This window comes from Nicotiana tabacum, chromosome 10, assembly GCF_000715075.1.
Source record: "Nicotiana tabacum cultivar K326 chromosome 10, ASM71507v2, whole genome shotgun sequence".
Taxonomy (NCBI): domain Eukaryota; kingdom Viridiplantae; phylum Streptophyta; class Magnoliopsida; order Solanales; family Solanaceae; genus Nicotiana; species Nicotiana tabacum.
Window position 1 is genome coordinate 88,494,432 of NC_134089.1, and position 25,274 is coordinate 88,519,705.

The following is a 25,274-nucleotide window of genomic DNA, read 5'->3' on the forward strand; positions in this document are numbered from 1 at the left end:
GAGAAAACCAACCCAAGGAGAGAGGCCCCCAAAATTTGAAGGCTCCAAATTTACTTTAAATTGTTCTTCTTCTTATGGTTGTTGTTGTATTGTAGAACTTATATAAATAATTATTAAAAATAAAAGTGTTAGTATATTCTTTTGTTATTTGATTGAGGTTATTTTATACCAACAAGTCCATAAATTATGATAAATTTCTTCGTTCATTAATTAGTATATTTGCTTCACTCTTTAATTTTACACTCTTCAATTTTAATATTATCTTTTTTATATACGAATTAAGTTATATACATCGGCAACCTAATGAATTTCTTTTACAATCTTCTCTGAAGCTGCATGAATACAAATGCATCCATGCACCGGTATCTTTTCAGTGTAATTTAACATACTATATTAGATTATTCACAATTTATATTAAATATTCGCCAATGAGTGCTACTTAATAAAATGAACTACAATTATCGTTTAAATTGATCATAAGGTATAAATATTTTTTAATCAAGTTTTGACATTGTCAATGCTCAAAACTTAAACTATTACATTATGTACGTTTATTTTTTTTCCTTGTTTGTGATGATAGCCAAATCAAAAATTTCACTTTGAGTTCCTCACCTCAACATTTGATAATCCACCATGTTATTCTTTATGCTCTTCTTCCTTTTTTGTTTTTTTGAAATTCGCTATTTTTTGTCTGAAATGATTAATTTATTGTTTAGAAAGTAATTTTTTTTTAGTGTACAAATTTTATAAAAAAAAATTTAAGGGCCTCTCAATATTGATTTCGCCTTTAAGCGACGAGATAATTGAGCCGTCCATGTGTTTGCAGATTGAGGGCACTAGGAGGAAATCTCACAAAAGAAATGATATTCCAAATCGACAAAGCTGACTAATTTCCATTTTCCTTTAAGAAGCCTCTACTAAGCTTTTGAATTTAACATCATACTGGTAGTCAATACAGAAAGAGATACATAATGATATTTGGAAGAGTTAAATAATATCTTCCCAAAAAAAGGAAACAACTTTTGCGCCATCAACTTCTCTTGATTCTTCTCAATACTCTCTCACCAAGAAGCATAGTCACTGGTGAACTATAATTTACAATAACTTTTTGCTCACTCTAGTAACTATGTTTTACATGCAATTTATATTGACCTTTTCTTTAAAACTTGGGCAAGAAAATTAAAATAAAAACAAATGAAGTATCAGTAGTACTATCATGAGCTTTTCTTGCAATTTTTACCTCTCTAATTCTTGTTTACAGAGAGGACAACAAGATATAATTCTGAGCCATTGATCCACACATTTGAGATGGAATATATGAGAACAAGGCAACTCTCTCATCTCTTCTTTGTCTCTGTACTTGGCCAAACAGATACAACATTCCTGTTATCCCACAAACTTGTTAGGCTTTAATTTGAGGAATGATGTACAAATTTCCTTGCTACATTCTTTTTTTCTTTTCTAAGTGTATTTGGTACAATGAAAGTCGGAAAAATGTTTCTATAAAATAATTTATTTCTAGTGTTTGGTAGCCAGAAAATATTTTTTAGACGAAAAATGTCTTCCTTCACTTTTGGACGGAATTCATTTTCCTTCATAATCATGTCAAACTCTTTAACTTTAAATCACTGCCTTAATTAACACTAAAAATTTCATTAAAACACTATCCGTTTGCTAATATTATTATCCCCGTCTTTAATAAATATTCTTTCTTAGAAAATATTGCCTCTTCAATAAAAAATCACTTTCGTCATATCAAAAACATCCTTTCTTTACAATTTGTTTCTTCTCTAATTCTAGGTGTTTAATAAGGAAAAAGATCACTTACAGCATTTTCATTATCTATAGCTGAAGTCTGAAACTCCTGTTTATTTCCAATTTCCTTGTATTTCCAGCTAGGTAAATTGGAGAGTTGTTCATCAGATGCGCCTCGATCGAGTGATCCCATGTTCATGTTATAGCCAAGAAGACTACTCAAAATTGGCACACAACAGCATAACAATACAAACAATATGAAGGGGAAAGAGTAAGTGATAGCATTCCAAGCTAGCAGTGAGATGCAGAGGACATGAAGTTTTGGAGCACGATGAAATGATCCAAAGCGTGAATCAAACACCCAAACATTTCCCATTACAAACCATATGGCGAAGAACAATTCTATACAAGTCCGACATCTCTCCAGTAGAGGCGGCAAGGCCCTGGAAAAAGAATTTTACACTATCAAATCATCTAAAATATTAAAAATCAAATTAATAATCTTGATAATTTACCTCTTACAACGTACATGTTAAAATACACTGATAGTATAACACTTTTTACGTTGTTAGTGCCTATAAGTTAAATCATAGGAAGTTTATCTTTTATTCTATTACATCTGATCTTAAATGGTTGTACTCTAATATGCAAATTCTTGAAAATGTAAAATTAAGTAAGTTTGTTGATGTAGCTCAAGTCTAGTTTATGCACAAACGTATAAGTTCATCACAGCCACATTGTTTAATGGTGGAAAAAGAAACAATTTGAGACATTTGGTTCTTGTAGACAATTTTTAAATTTTTTCTTGCCACCAGCTGAACCACATGACTCAAAACAACAGAAACAAGAAATGCAGCCTAGTCAAAAGTCAAATGAGGATTACGTTATTAAAATTGAAGCCAAGTATTAAAATCGAACAAGTATTGGGCTATGGATTAGAGTGAATTTTATTTGTTTAACACATGTTGAAAAATGAATACAAAAGTTAGACCTGTCAAACTCTTTGTGCATGTCAACACAAAATAGCATTTGATATGTTCAAATTCAAGAAGGTATTCATTATGTGGATGGAAACCATGGCGTCTATTTGAGCCTCAAATTACCCCCGAGGGAGCAAGGGAGGGAGAAAAGTAAAGTAAAACCTCTCTATAACAACACCGTTTGTTCCGAATATTTTAGGATATTATAGTGAAATGCTGTTATAGAGAACATATATTATAACATAACATAAAAATTGATTCCGAAAAAACTTGATTTTTATAGTAAAGTGTTGTTATATATGGATGCTGTCATAGAAAGGTCTGTCTGTACCACTCATTCCATCCATATTATTCGTCTTTTTTAAATTTTTGCACACCTCTCAAAAAAAGATATTAGTTTTAGTTATAAAGATTATTTATCTAAATTACTTTTTACTTCCTTATTTAATACTCCACTAATTGGATTAAGGGTATCTACGAAAAAAAAATGACCTTTATAAAATGTCAAATATTTTGAAAGAGATTATTCATTGTGCCAAAACGACTAATATTTTGGACAGGGTGAAGTATTACCTTGATTCATCATCATGGTTTATTTGCTGCTCAATATCATCTCTTTGCCTGATATATAATGCCCAATAGCGCCAATAAAGCAGAATCAGACAAAGTACACATCCAAAAGAATATCCAAATACCCAAATCCTCATTGGCCAAACTGGCCTTTCTTCCTTTGAAATAGCCAATGTGTATGCTATGACAATTATCTGAATACTTAAAGCTATGCACTCCATCATCATCCAAATCACAGAATTAAAAGGATTTGAACCAAGTTCTGATCTTGAACCATTTTGGTAATGAAACACCCTCCTTAAGAAACTGAAACACCTTGATCTTGATATTCTAATAGTCATTCTTATCAAGAATGAAGAAAGAGGTGTCCTTGATAAAGACATGTTTCTAACATTAACATCCATTGTTTCTCCCACAACTTCAGTTGCAATTGTCGGGAAAGGAACAACAACTCGAGAACTACATAACGAGTCTGTTGTAATGAAGTAACGGCTATTCATTGCGAATGATGACGCGTATGTAGATCAATAGGTTCAACTGAAACCAGTATTTTCAATACGAAATATAGATATACAGTAAAAAAAAGTGTAATGGGTTCGGTGATAAGAACAAAAATATTGAACAGTCAAATTTAAATCATGGAGCCGACTCCGGACACTGCTTAGCTAAACATACTTGTACCTCAGCCAGGAGGTGTATTTAACAAATTCGTCAACGAGGAGAAATTTCCAAGAACTTTCAAATTCTTACTGCTATCAAGTAATATATCATCAGTAATAATACCATATAGCATGTGGATGGAGAGACAATGATTATTATAGAATTTTTCAAAGAAAATTCCCTGGCAGCATGTCACAGCAAAAATTTCCCAAATCGAACCTATTACATAATTTCAAGAATCTCTAAGAAAATGGATAAGAATAGAGAAAAGAGGAATGGAAGTAGGAATAAAAAGGGAGGAAATAAGAAGAGAAAGAGGTTATGGGGTTGAACAAACATGACAGATCGAGGAAGGTGAAGTTTGGGTTCAGATGGTGACCAATAATCAAACAGCCCCTTTTGCTTTGATTTCAAGTGAATTTTTTAAAAGAGGGTGAGGAACTATAACCGTTGGCCTAACTTCCTCAGACGTTTTAGGCTTTATTTTTTTTTCTTTTTGTTTATTGAGGAAGCAAAGTATGAAAGCTGAAAGCAGTGTGGGGTTCTTCAAATGCACATTTACTCTTTGAGTCGTTTTGTATGTGGATTAGAATTAGAACATCAGCAAAGAGTATTCTAATTTTTCCCTGATGTTAACGTTGAGTCAATCCCATTTTTGATACAAATGTTAACTTATTATTTGGATAGCTACGTAATTAAGATTTTGAAATTCTGGCTGGTACAGTAGCTAATCTCTTGCTGAGGTTATAAGTTGGCCACCTAATCAAACCCAGCAGCAAAAGCAACTTGTCATTGTGTCATAGTAAAAATAGCACGGACTAGACAGTTTTTGGACTGGTTATTCAAAAATAGTTAGCATTTGTAAAGTCATTAAAAAATACCCACTATTTTGCTGCAATACGGAAAGTTCCAGCATAATATATTGAAGATCGGTACACATGTGTATCCAACACGCAAAAAGTTGCAGCATAATATACTAGAGATTGGAGCACCTGTGTATGAACTTCCAGCATATTATGCTGAACCGGTATATTATACTGGAACTCCAGTATAATATATTGGAGTATTTACCCAATTTTGAACAATATTTTCCTTTAGATTTATCTTTACATGAAAAGTGGTTAAATTCGACTACTTTTGAAACTATGGTTATTTTTGAATGATCACTTGTAAATCTGACTATTTTTGAATTTCTCCCTATGTCATATTGTGACAACACTAGCACGGCTCTCTTCCATCTCCCTAGTAGCGGATTCAGAATTTTAACTTTATGCTTCATATTTTAACTCATTACACAGTAAAAAATACTATAAATATAAAATATGTATATATTTAATAAATTTTGGTTATTTTTACATATATATCTAAGTTTTGTATTGAAATTATTAAGTTGAATTGAACACGTAATCAGCTATCTATATCCGACCCTGCGTCTTCCTGCCGACTTGCCAAGAGAACATGCGGCTTAATATCTTTGGTCAGCCAGTGTCAGGGCTGGTGCCTTGATTTTGTGCAAAGAATACTATAGGGGCTTAATACTTGATTGCGACATTTTCTTTTGATTTTCTTCTAAGGTACAATACCTACTCATTTTTGTATTTATGTATTTTGGATTTTAGGAAATCATTTTTATATATGCACACACAAGTATCCATTAAATACTATAAAACAAGTTAAATCAGAAAACCAAGTGTAACATCCTAATGTGCTCTCCCTCTAAGTTTTTCTTTTTTTCTTTTGTGAATCAAATGAATTTCATGTGTTATGTATTGTCGAACTTAGGTGGCGGCCGTTAATCAACATTAGCTAATATAATGTTGATATTTTATGTGTTATAGGTATTTATGTATCATTTAATTTTTGACACTCACTTTCTTGACAGAAATAATTTTCTGCGTCATTTTGGTTCTAAAATCACCATAATTGGTTGCGAAGGCGTAACCAAAATCAAGATTATTTCCAAAATCAAGATTATTTGGAGATATATAAAGATGGGGAGAAATTAAAAAATAGCCAGATTTACAAGTGGTCATTCAAAAATAGTCACAGTTTCAAAAGTAATTGAAATTTAGCCACTTTTTATGTAAAGATAAATCTGAATGAAAACACTGTTCAAAATCCGGAAAAATACTCTAGCATAATATACCGGTTCAGCATAATATACTGTAGTTTGGAGCACCGGTGCTCCAGTCTCCAGTATATTATACTGGAGCCAACAAAGTATATCAGTCCAGCATAATATGTTGGAAGTTCATACACAGGTGCACCAAATTCCAGTATATTATACTGGACCAGTCTCTGTTGCAGCAAAATAGTGGTTATTTTTCATTGACTTAACAAACGCTGGTTATTTTTGAATGATCAGTCCGAAAACTGACTAGACCTTGCTATTTTAACATAAAGATGTCGATCATGTAACCAAGGCCTCTTGTGTCATCGGCATCAATAGAGATGGGTTGTCAGCCTCACTGGTTATAGGGTTACATGGCTTCTCCAAACTAATAGTGACTAATTAAGAACAAAGACAACCATAAAAATCAAGAAACTGTGGTCCTCTATTTAGATATTTGTTCCATTCAATATTATTTGTCAAAAACTTCATTTATCCAACTACTGAACCATTCCACTTCATTTTATTTGATGGGTGAATAAAGTTAAACATGATTGGTGTTTGGCTAAAAAGTATTATGCCTTTTTATTAAATTAATTAAATAAGAGGATTTGAGGTAAATTCTAGCCAGCGATAATTTATTCTAGATATGAGATAGAAGATAGGAATAAACAAGTATAACTGAACATAAAATTTGATTGCAATTGAATTTCATAATGTAACAAAAGGACGATTGCTCCAATAATATCAAATGATAATGAGGAATACATAAATGCAAAGGGTGACCATTCTTCAACAAGACCAACCTCCATACATTTGATAAAGCTGAATTACAGATGAATACCGAGATTCTAAGCTCTTTTCTCCTTTTTCGACGAAGAGCCTGAGATCCGAGAACATCTTCACCTTTAGTCAGATGTATATGTGTGTGTGTGTGTTCCTATCACCCCTCCTTCTGTTACTCTCTCCCATGATATTTATACAAAATACTTTCCTTACCCAGCGGTCCTTAACCAGAGTACCTAAGTTCTTGGAATATCCCGTAGAATATTCCTCTAAAATGCCTAAGTGTTGAACTAGCCGTTCAGGCCGAATTGAGTGCTCGACCTCGACCGTAGCTAAATCACTCGCCGGTATATTGCTTCTTATACGTGACTTCGGTTTGGTTGACTCTTGGTCGTTCTTCCTTAAGTAGAATTCTTTTGATTAAATGTTGACCTATATAGTTGTCGCGCCCCATTTTTCTAAGGCGAAATCGGGTTGATGACATTTGGAAGGACAACTCGTTCCCTCTTGGGAATTGGGTTTTTTGGGTTGAAGAGTCGCTACCTAATGATTAAAGTGCATTAGGACACTAAAGAAGAGTTCGAGTTGGAAAATCAGAGTTCGGGTAAGGGCTAGAAATTATCTCGAGGGGAAGGGGTTAGGCACCCCCCAAGATCCACTAGTGTGGTTCCCCACCATATTACAATTGTGACTTTGAATAACAAGTAAGCAAATAGAAGTCTCAAGTAGAGGGGGTTTTCACATAATATTGCAAGCAAGTTGAGAGTTTGACGAAAGTAAAGAAAGCAAAAATTTTAAAGAAATAGTTTGAGAATAAAATAAACAAATAAAGGAAAGGGAGTCCTAGGTTTACAAATAATCTGGATCACATCAATGCAATACCCGGTAATCACTCCTCAAAAGAGGGGCTACACGTGGTATTAGCGCACCGGTCATCATATCCATATCTACCCTTCCCACCCCGTTAAGGTATTAAAGTGCGGAATAGTATCGTTTCTTATTGCATGCTATTACTCGTCCCAATCCTATCAGTCCCGGAGGCATTTGAGACTACTAATCCTAAAGGGGAGGGAGTTGGGGATTTTCAGAGTTTTAAAAGGATAAAAAGTCTAGGCGACAACAAAACACATAAGCAATTAGGGGAAAAACAAATAGCAGTTAAGGCTCAAACAAGCCTCCTCACCCAGAGGAGCAAATATATAGCATGACTTCAAATACTGGTTATGGTCTGAATTAAAGCGTTAGGACATGCTGATTTATCATATATTTCTCAGATGAGGAGTCTGAATTAGCCTTGTCTGATTGTAGTTTATCAAAACTGACACAGTTAATTGATCACCTAATGGTTTGCCTAGGTGAGACCTATAGACATGACATCTAACAACACTGATTTTAAAGAAAGGATTACTGGTTTTATAAACAAGAGTTTTGCAGATTGTAAACGATATTACTACTGATTTTAAACTCAGAGATGGAATAGCGAAACTGATTCAATTGATTACTCCTATAGGCATGTTTTCTAAGCATTATTGGTTTTTAAACGATTGCAAAAATGCGAGAGTCCTATAGGCATAATATCTAGAATGAAGTTGATTATTACTAAACCTATGATTGTTTGCCTAATGACATGTATATGCAGAAGTGCAGGAAACCTATGATCATGATTTCTATATGCAGAAATGCAGAAACTTAGAGACAGGATTTCTATATGCAGAAGTGCAGAAACCTATAGGCATAATTTCTAAGATGCAGAAATTTATAAGTAACATATATGCATGTTGTTTATGTGAATGTAGGAATCAGAAAATCCTATAGGCAAGTTATCTACCCCTCTGCATACATTCATCCCATCCCTCTCCACTAGCCATCCCTAATAGTTATTACAAATTATTACAGACCTGAATGACTCAGAAAAAAAAAGGTAAAAAAATTACATCAGAAGTTCTAGCTACAACCAAACAACCTAATTCAGACCCAAAGTCCAACAATATGAGATAAACCAACTTCCAGGATCGGATTTCCAAAAGCCTTTCTCATACTTGGGATGTGCCAAAGTTCCTAAGAGTCTCAAAGGGGCTCCGGGCAGTGCTTACATCCCAAACAACAACAACAACAACAACATCCCAGTATAATCCCACAAGTGGGGTCTGGGGAGGGTAATATGAACGCAGACCTTACCCCTACCCCGAGGGGCAGAGTGGCTGTTTCCAAGAGACCCTCGGCTCAAAAGAGCAACAAAAGATAATATATTAGTACTATCAATAGACTCATAGTAAATAACATAAAATACATAACATAAAATAACAAAATAGCAATAATATAAGAAATATAGGAAATACGAAAAGGATGTAAGGTATACTAATATCCAACAGATACAGCCCTGCATCAGTAGCTGGTCAGTAGCATCCTAAGTCTAACTCCTAAATGGCTTGTCTCCCTCTAGTGCGCTGTAGTAATATTCACAAACTTCCCCCTAACCTACAACCTTAATGCTCGACCTCCACAATTCCCTATCAAGGGCCATGTCCTCAGAAATCCTAAGTCGTGTCATGTCCTGCCTGATCACCTCCCCCCAATACTTCTTAGGTCTCCCTCTGCCTCTCCTCATGCCCACCACAACCAGTCGCTCACACCTCCTCACTGGTGCATCAGTGCTCCTCCTCTGAATGTGTCCAAACCATCTGAGTCTTGCTTCTCGCATCTTGTCCTCCATGGGGGCCACACCCACCTTCTCTCGAATATCTTCATTCCTAATCTTGTCCATCCTTGTATGCCCGCACATCCACCTCAGCATCCTCATCTCTGCTACTTTCATCTTCTGGATGTATGAATTTTTAACCGACCAACACTTGGTCCCATACAACATAGCAGGCCTAACCACTGCTCTATAAAACTTACTTTTTAGTAACGGTGGCACTTTCTTGTCACACAAGACTCCCGTTGCTAACCTCCACTTCATCCACCCCACCCCTATACGATGTGTTACATCCTCGTCGATCTCCCCGATTCCCTGAATAACTGACCCAAGGTACTTGAAACTACCCCTCTTAGGGATGACTTGAGAGTCGAGCCTCACTTCCACTCCTGCTTCCAAACACATTGCAGAATTAAGATCATAGTGCAGTGTGGAAGGGCCAGCCCTCAGATGTCCAAGTTCAGAAGGAACTCAAGGTCCCAAAGCAAGGCTCATAAGAGGGGGGCAGAACTTAAGAGTCTAAGAGTAAGTGTAAGTGCATAGGGGGATCAAGGAAAGCCATGGCAGGCTGGTGGTCATGCCCAACAATTGAGAATGCTGGCACATCCCTGACCAGCCTGTTAGTCAAATCTTAGGAGTTAGGATCCATTGTGGATCAGGTTATGACCTGGGTAGTAATTTGGATACTGCCAGACCAAGAACCTTAACTCAACCACATAGAAGGGAATAGGGGATAGGAATTCACAATAGAAACAGATGCAAAGAAAGGACATACGTAATTTAATCACTGAACAACAATAGTAAAGTAGACAGGAATGTTGAAGCTATGAAGTAAACACATAGGGGTGAGACAGAAAATTAAACCAGAACATACCAGTTTCAGGAAAAACAAGTAAAAACATTAGTCTTGAAAGAGCCAAGTTTGTAAGCAAGGCAGTTCCAAAAGATCTCAAGAAAAGTAGAGTATTGAAAGAAGTATTGAATTCAAAGCAGTATTGTAAGTATTGAATTGAAAGTTTAAAGATTGGTAGTGTGAAGGTGTCGTGTATTGAACTCAAAGTGGTGTCAAAAGTGCAGAAGGGTAATCCCTTTTATAGTGCAGAAAACGAGTAAGAAAGGCAAGGAAATATCATTGTAATCAATCTCCCTTTGGTTAAGGGATTCTGATTCAACGGGTAAAATCCAGTTAAGGAAATAAATTTTAATTAAAACCTTTCAAAGTAGCACAAAAGGGGTAAATACATAGAAGTTATTTAAGGAAAACCATCAATGGTACACGGTTTGTGCCAAATATGGCAAGGGAATCAATCAAACAGCCATGAAACCAAAATTACAGGTTCAATTCGAATGAACCAAGTCAAGAAAGGTAAATGAGGTTAATCGAGGAAAAATTAGTGACAATTCGTCAGCCTTATTAAAAGGATTTCAGAATTAATCAATCAGTTGGTAAAAACCTTTTGAAAGAGAAATTTCATATATATAAAGCATACCAATCAAACGAAAGGAATCGTCAGGTTACTCAGAAAAAGAGTCTAACATTGAAAGCCTTAGAGTCACAAACAAAAGGGAATCGAGTTCAGTTACACACTCATAGTGAGTTTGAAAGCCTAGGGTCCCAAAGTGGAACCCTAATATCACTTGCCAAAGAAACCCCCAAATCTTAGGGTTTCGAATTGAGTCAGACATAGAGGTGAGAGAGTAGGTCATTGAAAGAGGCTCAGAAGTTTCTTCCAAAGACTTTATAAGAAACAAACATACATGATAGAAAGAACTAATTCAAGGTCATGAGAACATGTTTGAGAAAACTCGGAGTTTAAACAAGTTCAGAAGAAAGAGATGATACGAGCTTAAACAAAAGCAGGTGAAATATGCTTAGCAAGAACACAAACAGAGCTAAATAAAGTGAACAAAATAAAAGAACTCAACCATAAACACGTATAGTAAAGAATAAGGATTAACAACACGGATTAACATGTGAGTACATGAATAACAACAAAAGTAGAAAAATCTTGCATAATAGAAAGGAAACAAGAGAGCAAACTCAAGCATAGTGGAAGAGAAAGCATACGAGCATAACATAGATAAACACACATGAAGAAAGAACAGAAAGAATCGGAAAGATATTTGAAGAAACTTTTTCAGAAACCCTAAAATTGAAATTAAACGATTTTGAAAAGAGAATTTGGGGAAAACCTTTAAAAAGTTCAAGTAACGCCCAGACATATCATAGATCTAAGAAAAAATAGGCGAGTACAGAACCTCAGACGACTTAGAGTTGCAGAGAAAACCCTAGAAATGAGAAAGGTCTTGAGGAAAGTCAGATCCTGAGTCGAAAAGACTCATATTGCTTGAACATGCCGGGGTAATGGCCGGAGAAGCCATAAATCTACAGATCTGAGAAGGATCTGAAGAGAGCAATTGAATTCGGGCTTCAAAACCTTGTATAGTTTAGGTCTGATGGTGAGAAAGGATGAGTACAGACCATCCATGACCGGAGACGCCATGGATTCCGGTGGAAACATAGTGAGATAAGGTGGGAGACGATTAGGGTTTCGGAGAGGCTCGAGAGGATTTGAGAGACGAAGGGGTTCAAAGGTGTCATCTCAGGTGAAATGAATTAGGTCAAGGGGGTTTGGGAATTAAAAAGGAAAGGGTGAATTACGGCCGTTGATCAAAATTATCAACGACCTGGATCAAAGGGGAGCCATGTAGGTTTTTTTTAATCGGGTCAGGGGTCGGGTAATTTGGGGATTGGGCTGCTTTAATTTGGGGGCAGAATTGGGTCAAATTGAGGGCCAAAATTGAAAGGTGACAGGGCTGTAATTGAAATAGAAATGGGCTAAGTGTTAAATAGCCTATTTTTCCTTTTTATTTTATAAAAATAGTAATAATAATTTTAAAAGTAAATTAAAAATACTGAGCCAACAAATACTATATAAATATTAATTTACAAATACTGAAAATAATTTTATAATTATAAAATGCTTCTAATCGTGAAATAGGCTATAATTGCAATTACATGCAATTTAGCTTAAAAATACCAAATAGATTTGTAAAAAATATACAAAAATAACTTTAATTATATTTTGGTATAAATATGAGAATAAAATAAGTTATTCACCAAAACGATAATCTTGGGAATAATTATTGGATTTTGTACTGCTAAAAATAGACAATATATTGATTTTAAAATCTTAAAAATTAGGAAAAAATACCAAAACTCTTGGGCATGCTTATATATGTATGTAAATGCTATTTTGAAAGTATTTTATATATAAAAATATATAGGAAAAAATTGGGTATCAACAATAGTTAGTCCCTCCGCCCATCAGGGTTGCCTTTGGGCGAGCTCGGTAGGCGGGCTTTACCAATTGCACCTTTTGAGAAATCTGAGCACATTGGCTGAAGAGTGGCCCTTCGTAGCGAGATGACGATGTGATGCTTTGAGAGCCATACCTGACCGTTACGTCAGTTTGAAATGATGTCAATTTGTCATGCATCATTATGACAAACGTTCCCTATACGTTACATTGTTTCCCGTGCCTCTTCTGCTTTGGAATTAACCTGACGACGTTTGGTTTTTTCACTCAGGGTGCTTGTATTCTTATAAATAGATAAGATAGATCCTCATTTGGGGTTGCTGTGTTTCCTATATATTATTCGAAAAACTCCAGGCTTCTATTTCCTCATTCTTTAGATTCTTACGTCTCCATATCTCTTCTTTTGAAGTTTCTTTCCATTGTTACTCCATCTACCTTAGCACTTATCATTTACATAACCAAAGAAAACATGGCTAGTGCACCTTCTACCTCCGATAGAGTCGCCGGTACCGTTGCTGCAGAAATGGATGTGCCCTCTCATGGAGAAGGGATGTCCATTGTGGAAGATGAGAATTTTCCCATCGTGGATGAGATAATTCCATGCTCGGGGAAAGCCAGGACTGATTTCAAGAACTTACCTGATGCCAATCTTGAGCCCGTCATTTTCGTAATGGATGTTGCGGCACTTGATGCGCTTAAGGCTAAGTGGAGGATTCCTAACCATGTTGAACTCATTCTTGCGGGTAAGGACGTCATGCAGATACATTTCCCGGGGTACTGTGCATTTTACGCATACCCGTTTGTCATCGGTTACACACTTCCCCTTCCTTATCTGGCAGAAGACTTCTCGCTATTATGGGGTGTGCCCGACTCAGCTCTCTCTGTATATATACAAGCTCTTCCTCATGCTTAACAAGTACGCGAAACTGGCAGGCCGGGGATTTATCGTAGTCACTTGTTTCACCTCTTCATACCCAGTTTTTACAGGGGTACTATAATGCATATTTGTCACCGCGGGACCAAAGGCTTGGTGGTGAAGATGGACGATAAGACCAATCGCCGCTTTTGGGAGAGCTTCTTCTTTGTGAGGACGGGGCACGTGGTGTCAAATCCTAATGGATTTCCTGAGGAGTGGAATTATGCCCGTAAGTTTTTTTTCTATATATATTTATTTTATTTTTTTCTTTTAAAATGACTTCTTGTTGTCCCCTTCCGGTGATCTGATTGTTCTTCTTTTTCCCCTTTTCTCTACTTTACAGCCGAGAAGGTACCTCCTCCGCTAGTTTTTGATATTCGTGAGTGGGTGAGCTAGGTTTTCCCCATACGATGGGGATTCGTGAATGGTCATGTTTCACGAGAGATTCGGGCGTAGACCTTCTACCGGTGAGTTATCTCGTCTTGCCCTTGGTCATTTTGCCCTTTGCTATGTATTTTCCTCTTTGGTTTAAGTTCTCTCATTGGTAGGTCGACGGGTCATGAGGAGGGCGAGGGCTCCTATACCTTCTTTATGTCAATCAATCTCTCGATCGGACCTACACCAATTGCGGCTGCAAGTGAGAGCGTTCAGACCACTGCTACTTTATAGACTACGGCCCCTCCCGGGCTCGGCCGTCGTGAGGTGGCTCATCAGGATCTGCTTCCCGTGGTTCATTTGGTGGACGAATTGTCTCAGGACGACGGTAAAGCAGCTCCATCAAAGTGGCGGAGAATAAGGGCCAATGGAGTACCCAGGACCGAGGGGCTTTCGAGGAGTGATCTCGTATTGGCAGTGTCTGAGCCTGCTGGTGCTGCCGATTTAGATGAGGAGATTGTATCCCCCTCGGGCATGGAGGTGGTGCCCATTTCTAGCATAGGGAAGTCTACCATGGTAGGGGGCAGAACTTGGAGGCCACTACAACCATTCTGAGTGGTCCATCGACTTCATAATAGGCCCGTGCTCCCTCTTCGGCCAGCGAGAGGGCAAAGGGCATAGTTGTAGACGGCTATGAATCCGGTTCAAATATTAACCCCGAAGACATAAGCATGTTTGGGGCGGGTTTCACTTGAGTAGAGGCGGAAACAGATGATTCCTCCCGCATGATCATGATTTCTTCGGAGTGTGATTTGTTAGAGGACACGGTGAGCCTGGTACCCCAATTTACCCTTCTTTGTTATGCTACTGAAAGCAGGTCCCTTAAGTAGATCAGTGATGTTGGCCTATCACGGGGCGTAGACAATGTGGCTTTGAGGGTGAGTCTATTGCTTTATTTATTTTACATTATCCACTCTTGCTAATTTTCTCTTTCTGTCCTCTTTTCTTTTTTCAGACATTTTCAGAAAATGGTTTCAAAATACCACTGATACCATGACAAGTGTCGCAAGATGCATGCACGACTCAGGGCGAGTGGCAATCCTTAGTCCCTTAGGGAGGAGTTGGAGCGGAAGGACGAGGACCTGATGCGGTCTATGGGTAGATGCAGCGAACTCGAGGGGTTGCTTAGGGCTAAAATAAATGAGCTTGAGGTGGGCAAGGGTGTTGCAGCTGAGTGTGTTAATCTTCAGCGAAGTTGGTGGCCCTGTGGGCGGAGCTTGAGCAGAGTGACACTAGGGTCGCCGGTCTAAGTGTTGAATTGGCGGAGAAGGTGACCGAATTGGAAGGGAAGGCGACCGAGCTGGAGAGGGCTGAGGGAGCCCAAGTACCAGCTTTGGAGATGGCTTTGGCACTGGAAGATTTTATCCGCGTTCTCAGGTCTGAACGTGCAACTGAGATGGAAATGCCGCTTTGAGGGAGGCGAGACTTGATCAGAGAATTGGCGGTCTTGAGAGAGACATCTCAACCCTAGGTGATCAAATTGCTGCTCTCGAGGCTAATCAGCGCTCAATTGTTGGCTTTAATTCCTCCTGCGTTCGCCCCTGTTGTCGTTCCTTGCCCATTGTATGAGATGTGGATCCATGCTGAGGCTCAGCAGGATATATATAAGGGTTTGTTGGTAGCGGGGAGTGTTCCTAAAGCCGCTTTCGAAGAAGCTCGTGTTAAAACGCATGAGGCGCGACTTGCCTGCGTTTATGACCCCGTGATGCCGGAGGCCGGTGGAGTTGATGAGGCCTAGGATGGGTGAACATTCCGATAGAGAGGGTGACGGTAGAGGTGAAACCGCTGAACCAAGTGGGGACAAAGACGACAACGTGGATGGGGATAAGGCTGAGTGAAGCTTTTATACTTAATTTTTCCTCTTGTATTTTGTTTTTCTGTACTTAGTTAGTTGGGTGGGGGCCCCTTTTGGCCCTTTGTAAGATACTATTTTCCTTTTGAATGGAACAATTGATTTGTCCTTGACTGTATGTTTTTAGCCTTTCCTTCTTTTTTCTTTTTCGAATTTCTTGGATCTTTTCGCAATGAGTCCCTGCGAGGAGAAGCAGGTCAAAGAAAATAAATTTTCGTCCAAGTTTGGCATGTTAGGATAAAATACGAGCTGAACGTTAATACCCGATATTTACGGACTAGTATCATACAAGGTACCATATAACCATGATAGTGGGATATATAATGTGTATTAAAAATAAGTAAAATTTTAAGTAATTTGAGATAATGTTTAATTATGTAGGTAATTAATTAATTACCGGGTAGCAGAATATTACCAAATTAAATTAATTGAAAAACTTTGGATAATGATGGGAAGAGTAACGTGGCAGAAGCCATATTCTAATCAAATGAATAAGATTCATTTAAAATTAGGTGACAACCTAAGACATTAAAATCAAGACACATCTCATTCTAATATATTAAGTTTATGTATTTATTTCTAAATATCTTGAATACCAAAAACTTTTCATTCTCTCAAATACTTATATCAGATACTAAACTTTACACGGCAAAAAACATGATTCTTCAAATCCCCACACCTTCCTACACAAAATACTACAACATGACTGCTTGCGTTAAAACCATTCTAACGAGAATTGTTAAATCTTAGTAACGTAAAAATTTGTAGTTCTAAAGGAGTACGGTGTAACCTTTTTCCAAGAATATCATACGGATTTTTTCTTATTCCAGGTATGTTAAGGCTATCCTCTTTTTCTTTTTGGCATGATCCAAGTTATACAGAAGAAACGAGCAAATACATAGTTTTCTTAAACGACTCTATTCATAGAAATACTTGGGGTCTCTATGTTCTTAATTCCCCATGTGACATATTATTATATCTTCTGTTCATGGGTCTCAGAATAATACGCAGTTGAAAAAGTTTATCCGAAAGGAATATTGAGATTATTACATATTTTTCAAGCATTTCATTCATTTATACATGTGCATTGACCCATGACCAGATGACGATATATATATATATATATGTATATATGTATATATATATATATATATATATATATATATATATATATATATATATATATATATATATATATATATATATATATATATATATATATATATATATATATGTATGTATATGTATATGGGATATGGGAAAAAGGTTACGACATTATATATGCACCACCACCTGATCAGTTGGTATACGTTGATGATTTTGCCCACTGTGGCCGAGATGATGCCCTCAGAGGCCTGATGATGTTATGAAATATGTACCTATGCACGACATGACATTCATATGCATATGCATGAGACTATAATTATTCATGATTTACAGAGTTATCCAGACTTACAGGTTGAGCCATTTACTCTATATTTCTTCTATGTTTGTTATGTACTTATTTATTTTACATACTCGGTACATTATTCGTACTGACGTCCCTTTTGCCTAGGGACACTGCATTTCATGCCCGCAGGTCCCGATAGACAGGTCGAGAGCACTTCAAGTAGGCTTTCAGCTCAGCGGAAGATGTTGGTGCGCTCTATTTGCTTCAGAGTTTCTTGTTTGGTTAGTATGATTTAGATGTGTATTGTTTGGTATGGCGGGACTCTGTCCCGACCTTTATGAAAATTATATATTCTTAGAGGCTTGTAGAGAGATGTCATGTACATAAAAGATTGCATGGCGTTATCGGCCTATATTCAGTACACGAGTGGTTATTTTGGCCTTATAGGCCCATATGTCTTATGTTTAAGTTGGTATCATATGTTGTATTCTATTCATCTCACGACAGCCTTCTGGCTTAGTTATATATGATAGTATGACATGAAAAGATATGTTATGTTGGTACTTAATTGGGTAAGGTACCAGGTGCCGGTCTCGCCCCCAGGTTCGGGGCATGACAGTAACTCTAATGGAGTTTAAAAGAAATTATAACCACCTAAAGTGGTAAAATTTTTATGCCTTGCCATGATCAAATTCATGTATGATTGTGGGCAAAGAATTGAAAATACGTCCCATTGAGTTTTCTTCATTCTTATTCCCTTAAGACAATGTGATAGCAGTATATGATAAATCTGGAAAAAAAATAAAACCATTACGATGAATGTATCAATGGATGTGGACATAGCAATAGATGAAATTATAATCGTCATCATTGTGGCAATGAGTATAATAAAGATTCTCAAAATAATCTTTCAATCAGTGAAAGTAATATTTATCATCGATTTGACATGAGATTTTGTAAAGTATATATAGATGATTATGGTTCATTCGTGATGTGAATGTGACAACATGTGATTTATGAATACATATTCATTCTTGGAAGAATATGAACGTGCTAGTGGTAGTGAATATACCACACTCTGTCACGATCCAAATTTCATATTAGGCCGTAATGGCGCCCAACACCGTTGTTAGGCAAGCCAACACTGATCATATAGTAAATCCTCATTTATGTAGTTAGTACGTGATAACTTCCATTATAGATTTAAGAAATTTATAGTTTTAAAAACTTAAGCATATTTAAGTGAAAGGAATAAATGCAAATCTCAATCATGAAGACAAGCCAAAATATCATAATTCTACTAATGTGTGTGCCAAGACCTGGTGTCACAGGGTGGGCAATCTAGTAGAATATACAAAACCATACTATCCTACTATCTGGAAAAGAAATAGACAGGAATATAAAGACAAAAGTGAGACTTCGGTTGCTGCAGATCGGCTGGGAAGGGCAGCTTACCGGAAAGTATCGAGTTGAGATGTCCACTCTACGCGTCGGACTGATGGCCAGATGCACCTGCCTCAAAGCCTGTACAATCAAGTATAGAAGCGTAGCATGAGTATATAAAAATATGTACCCAGTAAGTATCTCGCCTAACCTCGCAAAAGTAGTGACGAGGGATCGACTTCGACACTTACTAGGCCGGCAAATATAATAATATGAAGTTCAACATATTTAATTCACAGTGTACATAGATAACAACAAGCTCAAACAAGAATAATTATTGAAAATTTGTTCAACAAATTAATAAAACTAAGCACTTTCCTCATTTAAATTAGTGATCTTTCCAGTAATAAGTCATACAAATTATAAGGGTTACGGTTCTATTATCACACACATACCACCGAGGATGATCGGCCCGGTCCAAAATAAAAGTAAAATATACTGTCGAGAGTCGAACGACACGAATCATAGATGCATCTATTCACCTCGCTCGCGAATCATACATGCGACGCGGTAAAAGAATAACCCCGCTCACTAATCAACGTGCGATGCGGTAAACATAATTTTCATCATCTAAACACAACAATTCTTTAATTCTCTTTTAACAACAAAAATGAATACCATTCACTTGAAGCATGTAAATCTTTAGATTTCCTTCAACTTACTTCCTTTCATACTATTAGCATATATAGGCAATTAATAACGTCCACGAAGTATGATATGATCCTAGAAATACCCGGACATAACAGGAATAGTAACTACATACGGACTCTCGTCACCTCGTGTGTACGTAGCCCCCACAATTAATCATATATTAATTAAGTTCACCTATGGGGACATTTCCCCCTACAAGGTTAGAAAAGAGACTTACCTCGTTTCGAGCCTACCTCCAACTCAAGAATACGTCCAAAATCTCAAACCAGAGCCGCACAATCTGAAACTATTCAAAGAGTGTAAAAGTCCATTATTATAGGCTTACAAATTCATATTCGAGCTATTAAATCGATTATTCAACCATAAGGGCAAGGTTCCTAAAATTCAACCCTGGGCCCACGTGCCCGGATTCTAGAAATTTTCGAAGGAAGTTATTACCCATAACCTAAGGATCAAAAATATATGATTTTTTTCTTCATTCCATAACGAATTTCGCAGTTAAATCGCATTTTTATCAAAATCCTAGGTTTTACTCTAATCCCATGATTTTCACTAATCTTTACATGTTAATATACCCAAAATCCAAGTATCTAACTCACAAAATGTAGGGATCACTTGCCTCTAAGAGCTTGGTGAAAATCTTCTCTCAAGAGCTCCAAAATCGCCCAACGTTTGAGTGGAAATGAGCCAAAAATGGCTAACACCCGCAATAAATGAAGGCCACTGCCTTCAGTGATTTCCGCATCTGCAGTCCTGGGCCGCACATGCACCTACCGCATCTGCGGAAATGAGCCTGCTTCTACGGAAATTACCCTGGCCGATTGGTCCGCTTCTATCAGTAGCAATCCGCTTCTGCGGAATTTAGGCTGCTTCTACGGCTACTAGGATGGTGCCACCCATAGCCGCATATGCGATGTCCTAGCCACTTCTGCGGGCTCGCACCTGCGGCTGGCCAACCACAGGTGCAGTTATGACAGCAGCCTGAAGCTTCAGCTCTTTCCCACATTTCCAACTAAGCTTGAGCCTCGTCCGATTGACGCTCGGGGCACCCCGGGCCCCGCCCGAACATACCTACAAGTTTGAAATGATAAAACTGACTCGCTCGAACCTTCGGAATGCCCGAAACAACGCTAAATCTAAGAATCACCCCTAAAACTAATTGAATAAAACTTATGAACTTCAAGTTCTTCTATCTATTTCCAATGTGACGAAACACACTTACACTACTCGGATTGACACCAAATTTTGCGTGCAAGTCTTAAATGACAATACAGATCAATTTTCGATTTCGGAATTCCGTTCGAACCTCGATAACACAAAAACCCACTCCAAACCAAATATTTAAGAACTTTAAAATTCTTAAAGAATCAACTTTCACTATTAGGCTCCAAAACTCTCACGGTTCATCCAAAACCCGATCCGGACATACGACCAAGTCTGAAATCATCATATGAACCTGTTGGAGCCTTCAAATCTAGATTCTGAGGTCGTTTACTCAAAATGTTGACTGAAGTCAAACTTGGCCTTTTAAGCCAACCTTAAGGAACCAAGTGCTCCAATTTCAACTCGAACCCTTCTAAATCTCGAGCCAACCATCCCGGCAAGTCATAAATTAGTTAAAGCAAGTATGGTAAGCCTTATTCAGGGGAACAGGGTTCTAGAAAGCAAAGCAACCGGTCGGGTCGTTACACACTCACCTCTAGAATGAGGTTTGAGGGAAAATAAGAAGACAATGTCATTATTATGGCATGAATGGTCATTGGTCACATACCTATTGTACGCCAAAATATATTGGCGATGTGATTATTAAAGGGCAACATTAATAGAAGGAATCAATCTTGTATAGAATTCTGACCATGACCATAATGATATAACTTTCTCCTTGAAAGAGATATTCACGGTATGGATGCTGATGAATATGTGGTAGTACCAAATTAATTGAGAGATATGGAGGAGTCAATTATTATTCTTTTGGAGGAATAAAATTGATTATCAATAAGGCATTTGTGTTGTAGTAAAATCTAAAAGAAACTTAATTGAGTTTCTAAAGTATTCGCGAAAGCGGTTGGTTATATTGAGACTATAAATAAAGGAAAGATTTAATATCTTCTATTACTACAACTTGTAGCAGGGTAATATGCATGTAAAAAATTACCTGCTTTATTCTCCAGTTTGTACTACACAAATAAAAGAATACCATAATAAAGTGGATGTTTATTGATATAAAAGTCCATATCATAATAAACTTGAAGTTTATTAATAATTGCACACGTCATGGTATAAACCTGAACTTTATCAATATTCATAATTTATTCAGTTGGCATAATTGGTTTAGCCATGTTAATTTAAGTATAGATGATGATCTGTCACGACCCAAAATCCCTCCGAAGGAGTCGTGATGGCACCTAGTCTCTAAACTAGGTAAGCCTAACATAAACTAAAATAACATTGATATTTACTAACTTTAAATTAAATTACTCTGAAAAAATTACAATTTCCAAAATCGGTGGTACAAGTCACAAGCCTTTCTAAGAGTAGTTATACAAAATAAATACATCACTGCTCTGAAACAAAAGGAATAAATAGAAATAAGTACAAATGAAGGTGACTCCAAGGCCTGCGAATGTTGTAGCAGGTTTACCTTGAGTCTCCACCTCAACGACCCGCACAGCTACTAGCGATCAAATACCTAGATTTGTACATAAAAATGTACAGAAGTGTAGTATGAGCATACCACGGCGGTGCCCAGTAAGTATCAAGACTAACCTCGGTAGGGTAGTGACGAGGAACAGTCCAGACACCTACTGGTCAAATAAATTTAACAGGATTTGATAATAAACTATCAACCTAGAAATGACATAGTAATATCAATAGTAGGGAAAGAACAAACTACAATCAGTAGAAACAATAAAGAGAAACATGGGTGGAAACGAAGATAACCAAATAATTTAACACCAACATAGCTGGGACACAAACAAGTAAAAATGTACTCTAACAAGGAAGGCGATGTCAGCTCGATAAATCATATCATTTCTGATACACAATTTCCATCCATCTCAAACTCGATGTCTCATATCATAACCTTTACCAAACTTTTAGCATACCCGGCACCTTGTACCCACATATTTCTATCTCTTTTTACACAATAACGTTCTCATGTTACTCAGTACATAGGGTCTATAATCAATGCAATTAAGATGTTCGAGAAGTCTCATTTACATAACATAAAATAGAGTACAACTTCTACGCTAATTAGGAACTTAGCAAGAAAAGATAAAATTATTTTTAGAAATCATTTGAATAAAGAAAGTACTGTCACACCTCCTTTTGTCCCGTGCCACAAGGGCATAGAGGGAGTTTTTCCAATTAAAGGACAATCGAAACAGGATTTGTTTATTTATTTCAGAGTCTCCACTTGGGAGATTTAGGGTGTCCCAAGTCACCAATTTAATCCCGAATCGAGGAAAAGAATGACTTTGTATTACAGTCCGCGAACCAGAAATCCGGATAAGGATTTCTGTTAACCCGGGAGAAGGTGTTAGGCATTCCCGAGTTTCATGGTTCTAGCACGGTCGCTCAACTGTCATATTCGGCTTGTTTATCTGAATTTTATACAATTATGAGCTCATGTGCAAGTTTTAACTCTTTACCACTTTTATTACTATATTTTAAAAGAATGTGAACATCGTTTAAAAACATGTCTTCGGATTGCGTCACATGAAATGCACCCGCAATCCGGAACATATTTTTATTCAGTGTTTTGGGATTTGGATTTGTGTCGCATGAAATGCACACCCGAGTTTAAGAAGGTAAAATTATTAAAATGCGCGCCTAAAGCGATTAGCATATTATTATTTTGGGTAAGACCATGGAGTTCGCTAAGCGGCCGATCCCGAGTTCTAAGTAATTAATACATACATTTGTGAGGGTCCCGCAATCATTTATTAAAATGATAATAAATGGACAATCCTAAAATGACTACATTTTTCTCATTTAAAATGATATATACATTTATACGTTTTACTAGGCTCATCTCATCTCATTTATTTTTTAAATGGACAATCCTAAAATGACTACATTTTTCTATTAAAATTAGTCTCTAAAATAAAGAAAGAAAATCCTAATTAATTAGGAGCTTTCAAAAAATTGAGAAAAACGTAACATACTAATTTCTAGATTAAGACAAATATTAAAGGAAATGAATTTTACTAAAAAAAAATCGAAATTGTAAATAAAATAAGAAATTCGACAACTAATATTCAAAAGAAATCAAATATAGCTACATTGAAGCTCGCATTGTTATATATAAAAAACTATTGGAGTTAATTATTCACAACCATTTGAAACTAGATTTAACCGTAATTACTAAAGTTTATTAGAAAGTTTATTAAGCTTAGACATTATCTAGTCTCGTTTGAACTCAAATCACGCCTTAAATAAATTTAACTACCCGTTCACGATTAACCTACTATTGACAATATTAAAACCTTCATAGCTAGTGAATTAACCCGTTTTGCTAGGCCGATTCACTAAAGACCAATTTATGTTATTTTCATCTTATTCCAATTATTAAACAGTTTGACGGTAAGGGGCATGCTTAAACATATACTACCTAATAACCAAACTAAAACAGAGTACTATTTAGTACATCACTAAAAAATGCCTAGTTATGCAAAGCGATAGAAATTTATAAAATAATAATACCTGAAATAGCCTAAATACAATCAATAAAAGAGACAAGGAAAAAGCTAAACTAAAACTTCAAAGTTTCATTCTTCGTGTATTCATGCTTTCACATTCTTCATCTTGCAATATCTAGTATTACAATCGTGTACCTGGTATTAAAAACAAGAGAATATGAAGATGAGAATCAGCAGTAGTAGTAACAATACAGCACAACAGCAACAGTCCAGCAACACAGGAATAGACCAGTAACAGAGTTTGCAAACCGGTGGAGTAGTAACCCAAGAAAGAAGCTTCAAGCTTAGATGAAACAATAGCAATTAATGCTGATTTCAAACAATGAAGGAAAGTAGAAGACTTTTTTTTTCAGTTTTGTTCTCTTTCTCGCTCCTCCTCCTCTTTTTTCTTTTCTCTAAGTGTTAAATGAGTCCTCTTATACCCAAAGCAAGACTCTCTTTTTCTTTTTCCCTCTCTCATTTTTCCCCAATCTTCTTCTACTATGTATAACTTTTAACTTCTTATTATTACCTATACTATTTCTTATTTTTACTTAAGTAAAAGTAGTCAACACGGATCCCACGATTCCCCCTTTTTTGAATGGTCAAAGAAGACGTCATCAATAACCCCCTCTTTTTGCTTTACATCATTTTGTCTTGTCCCCCACTATAATATTTTAATATTATTAAACCTAGTGGACGGAGCACTTCAAATTAAATAAATCTACAATTGGTTAATTCCCGTATTACCCCTAAAACTACTGTTACTAGCCTGATTCAAAAATCTGTTCAAACTTCAGAAATTATCTAAGAACTAAAATCAAATTAACAGCTATAACCAATTCACCTAATCAATTAACCAAAATATAGCAACTATAACAAATTCTTAATCAAATTCAATCAACAAATTCAAACTAAATGATGAACAACAGAGAAATAACTGGAATTATTTTGACTAAACAATATCTTTAAACAACAAGCCTACTTTCAGATTCAACAATAATATCAAACAATCATATTCAAATTACTGAG

The 25,274-nt window shown here is 36.5% G+C and overlaps 1 protein-coding gene across 1 annotated transcript; it reads right to left on the reverse strand.

Annotated features, from left to right (window-relative positions):
- Positions 1-954: 954 nt before the first annotated feature.
- LOC107779133 (E3 ubiquitin protein ligase RIE1) lies at positions 955-4,532 on the reverse strand. Its single transcript, XM_016599483.2, has 3 exons — positions 3,309-4,532; positions 1,829-2,198; positions 955-1,383 (listed from the first exon to the last, which is right to left on the reverse strand). The coding sequence occupies exons 1-3, from the start codon at positions 3,803-3,805 to the stop codon at positions 1,237-1,239; spliced, it is 1,014 nt and encodes a 337-aa protein (XP_016454969.1). The 5' UTR covers positions 3,806-4,532; the 3' UTR covers positions 955-1,236.
- Positions 4,533-25,274: the final 20,742 nt, after the last annotated feature.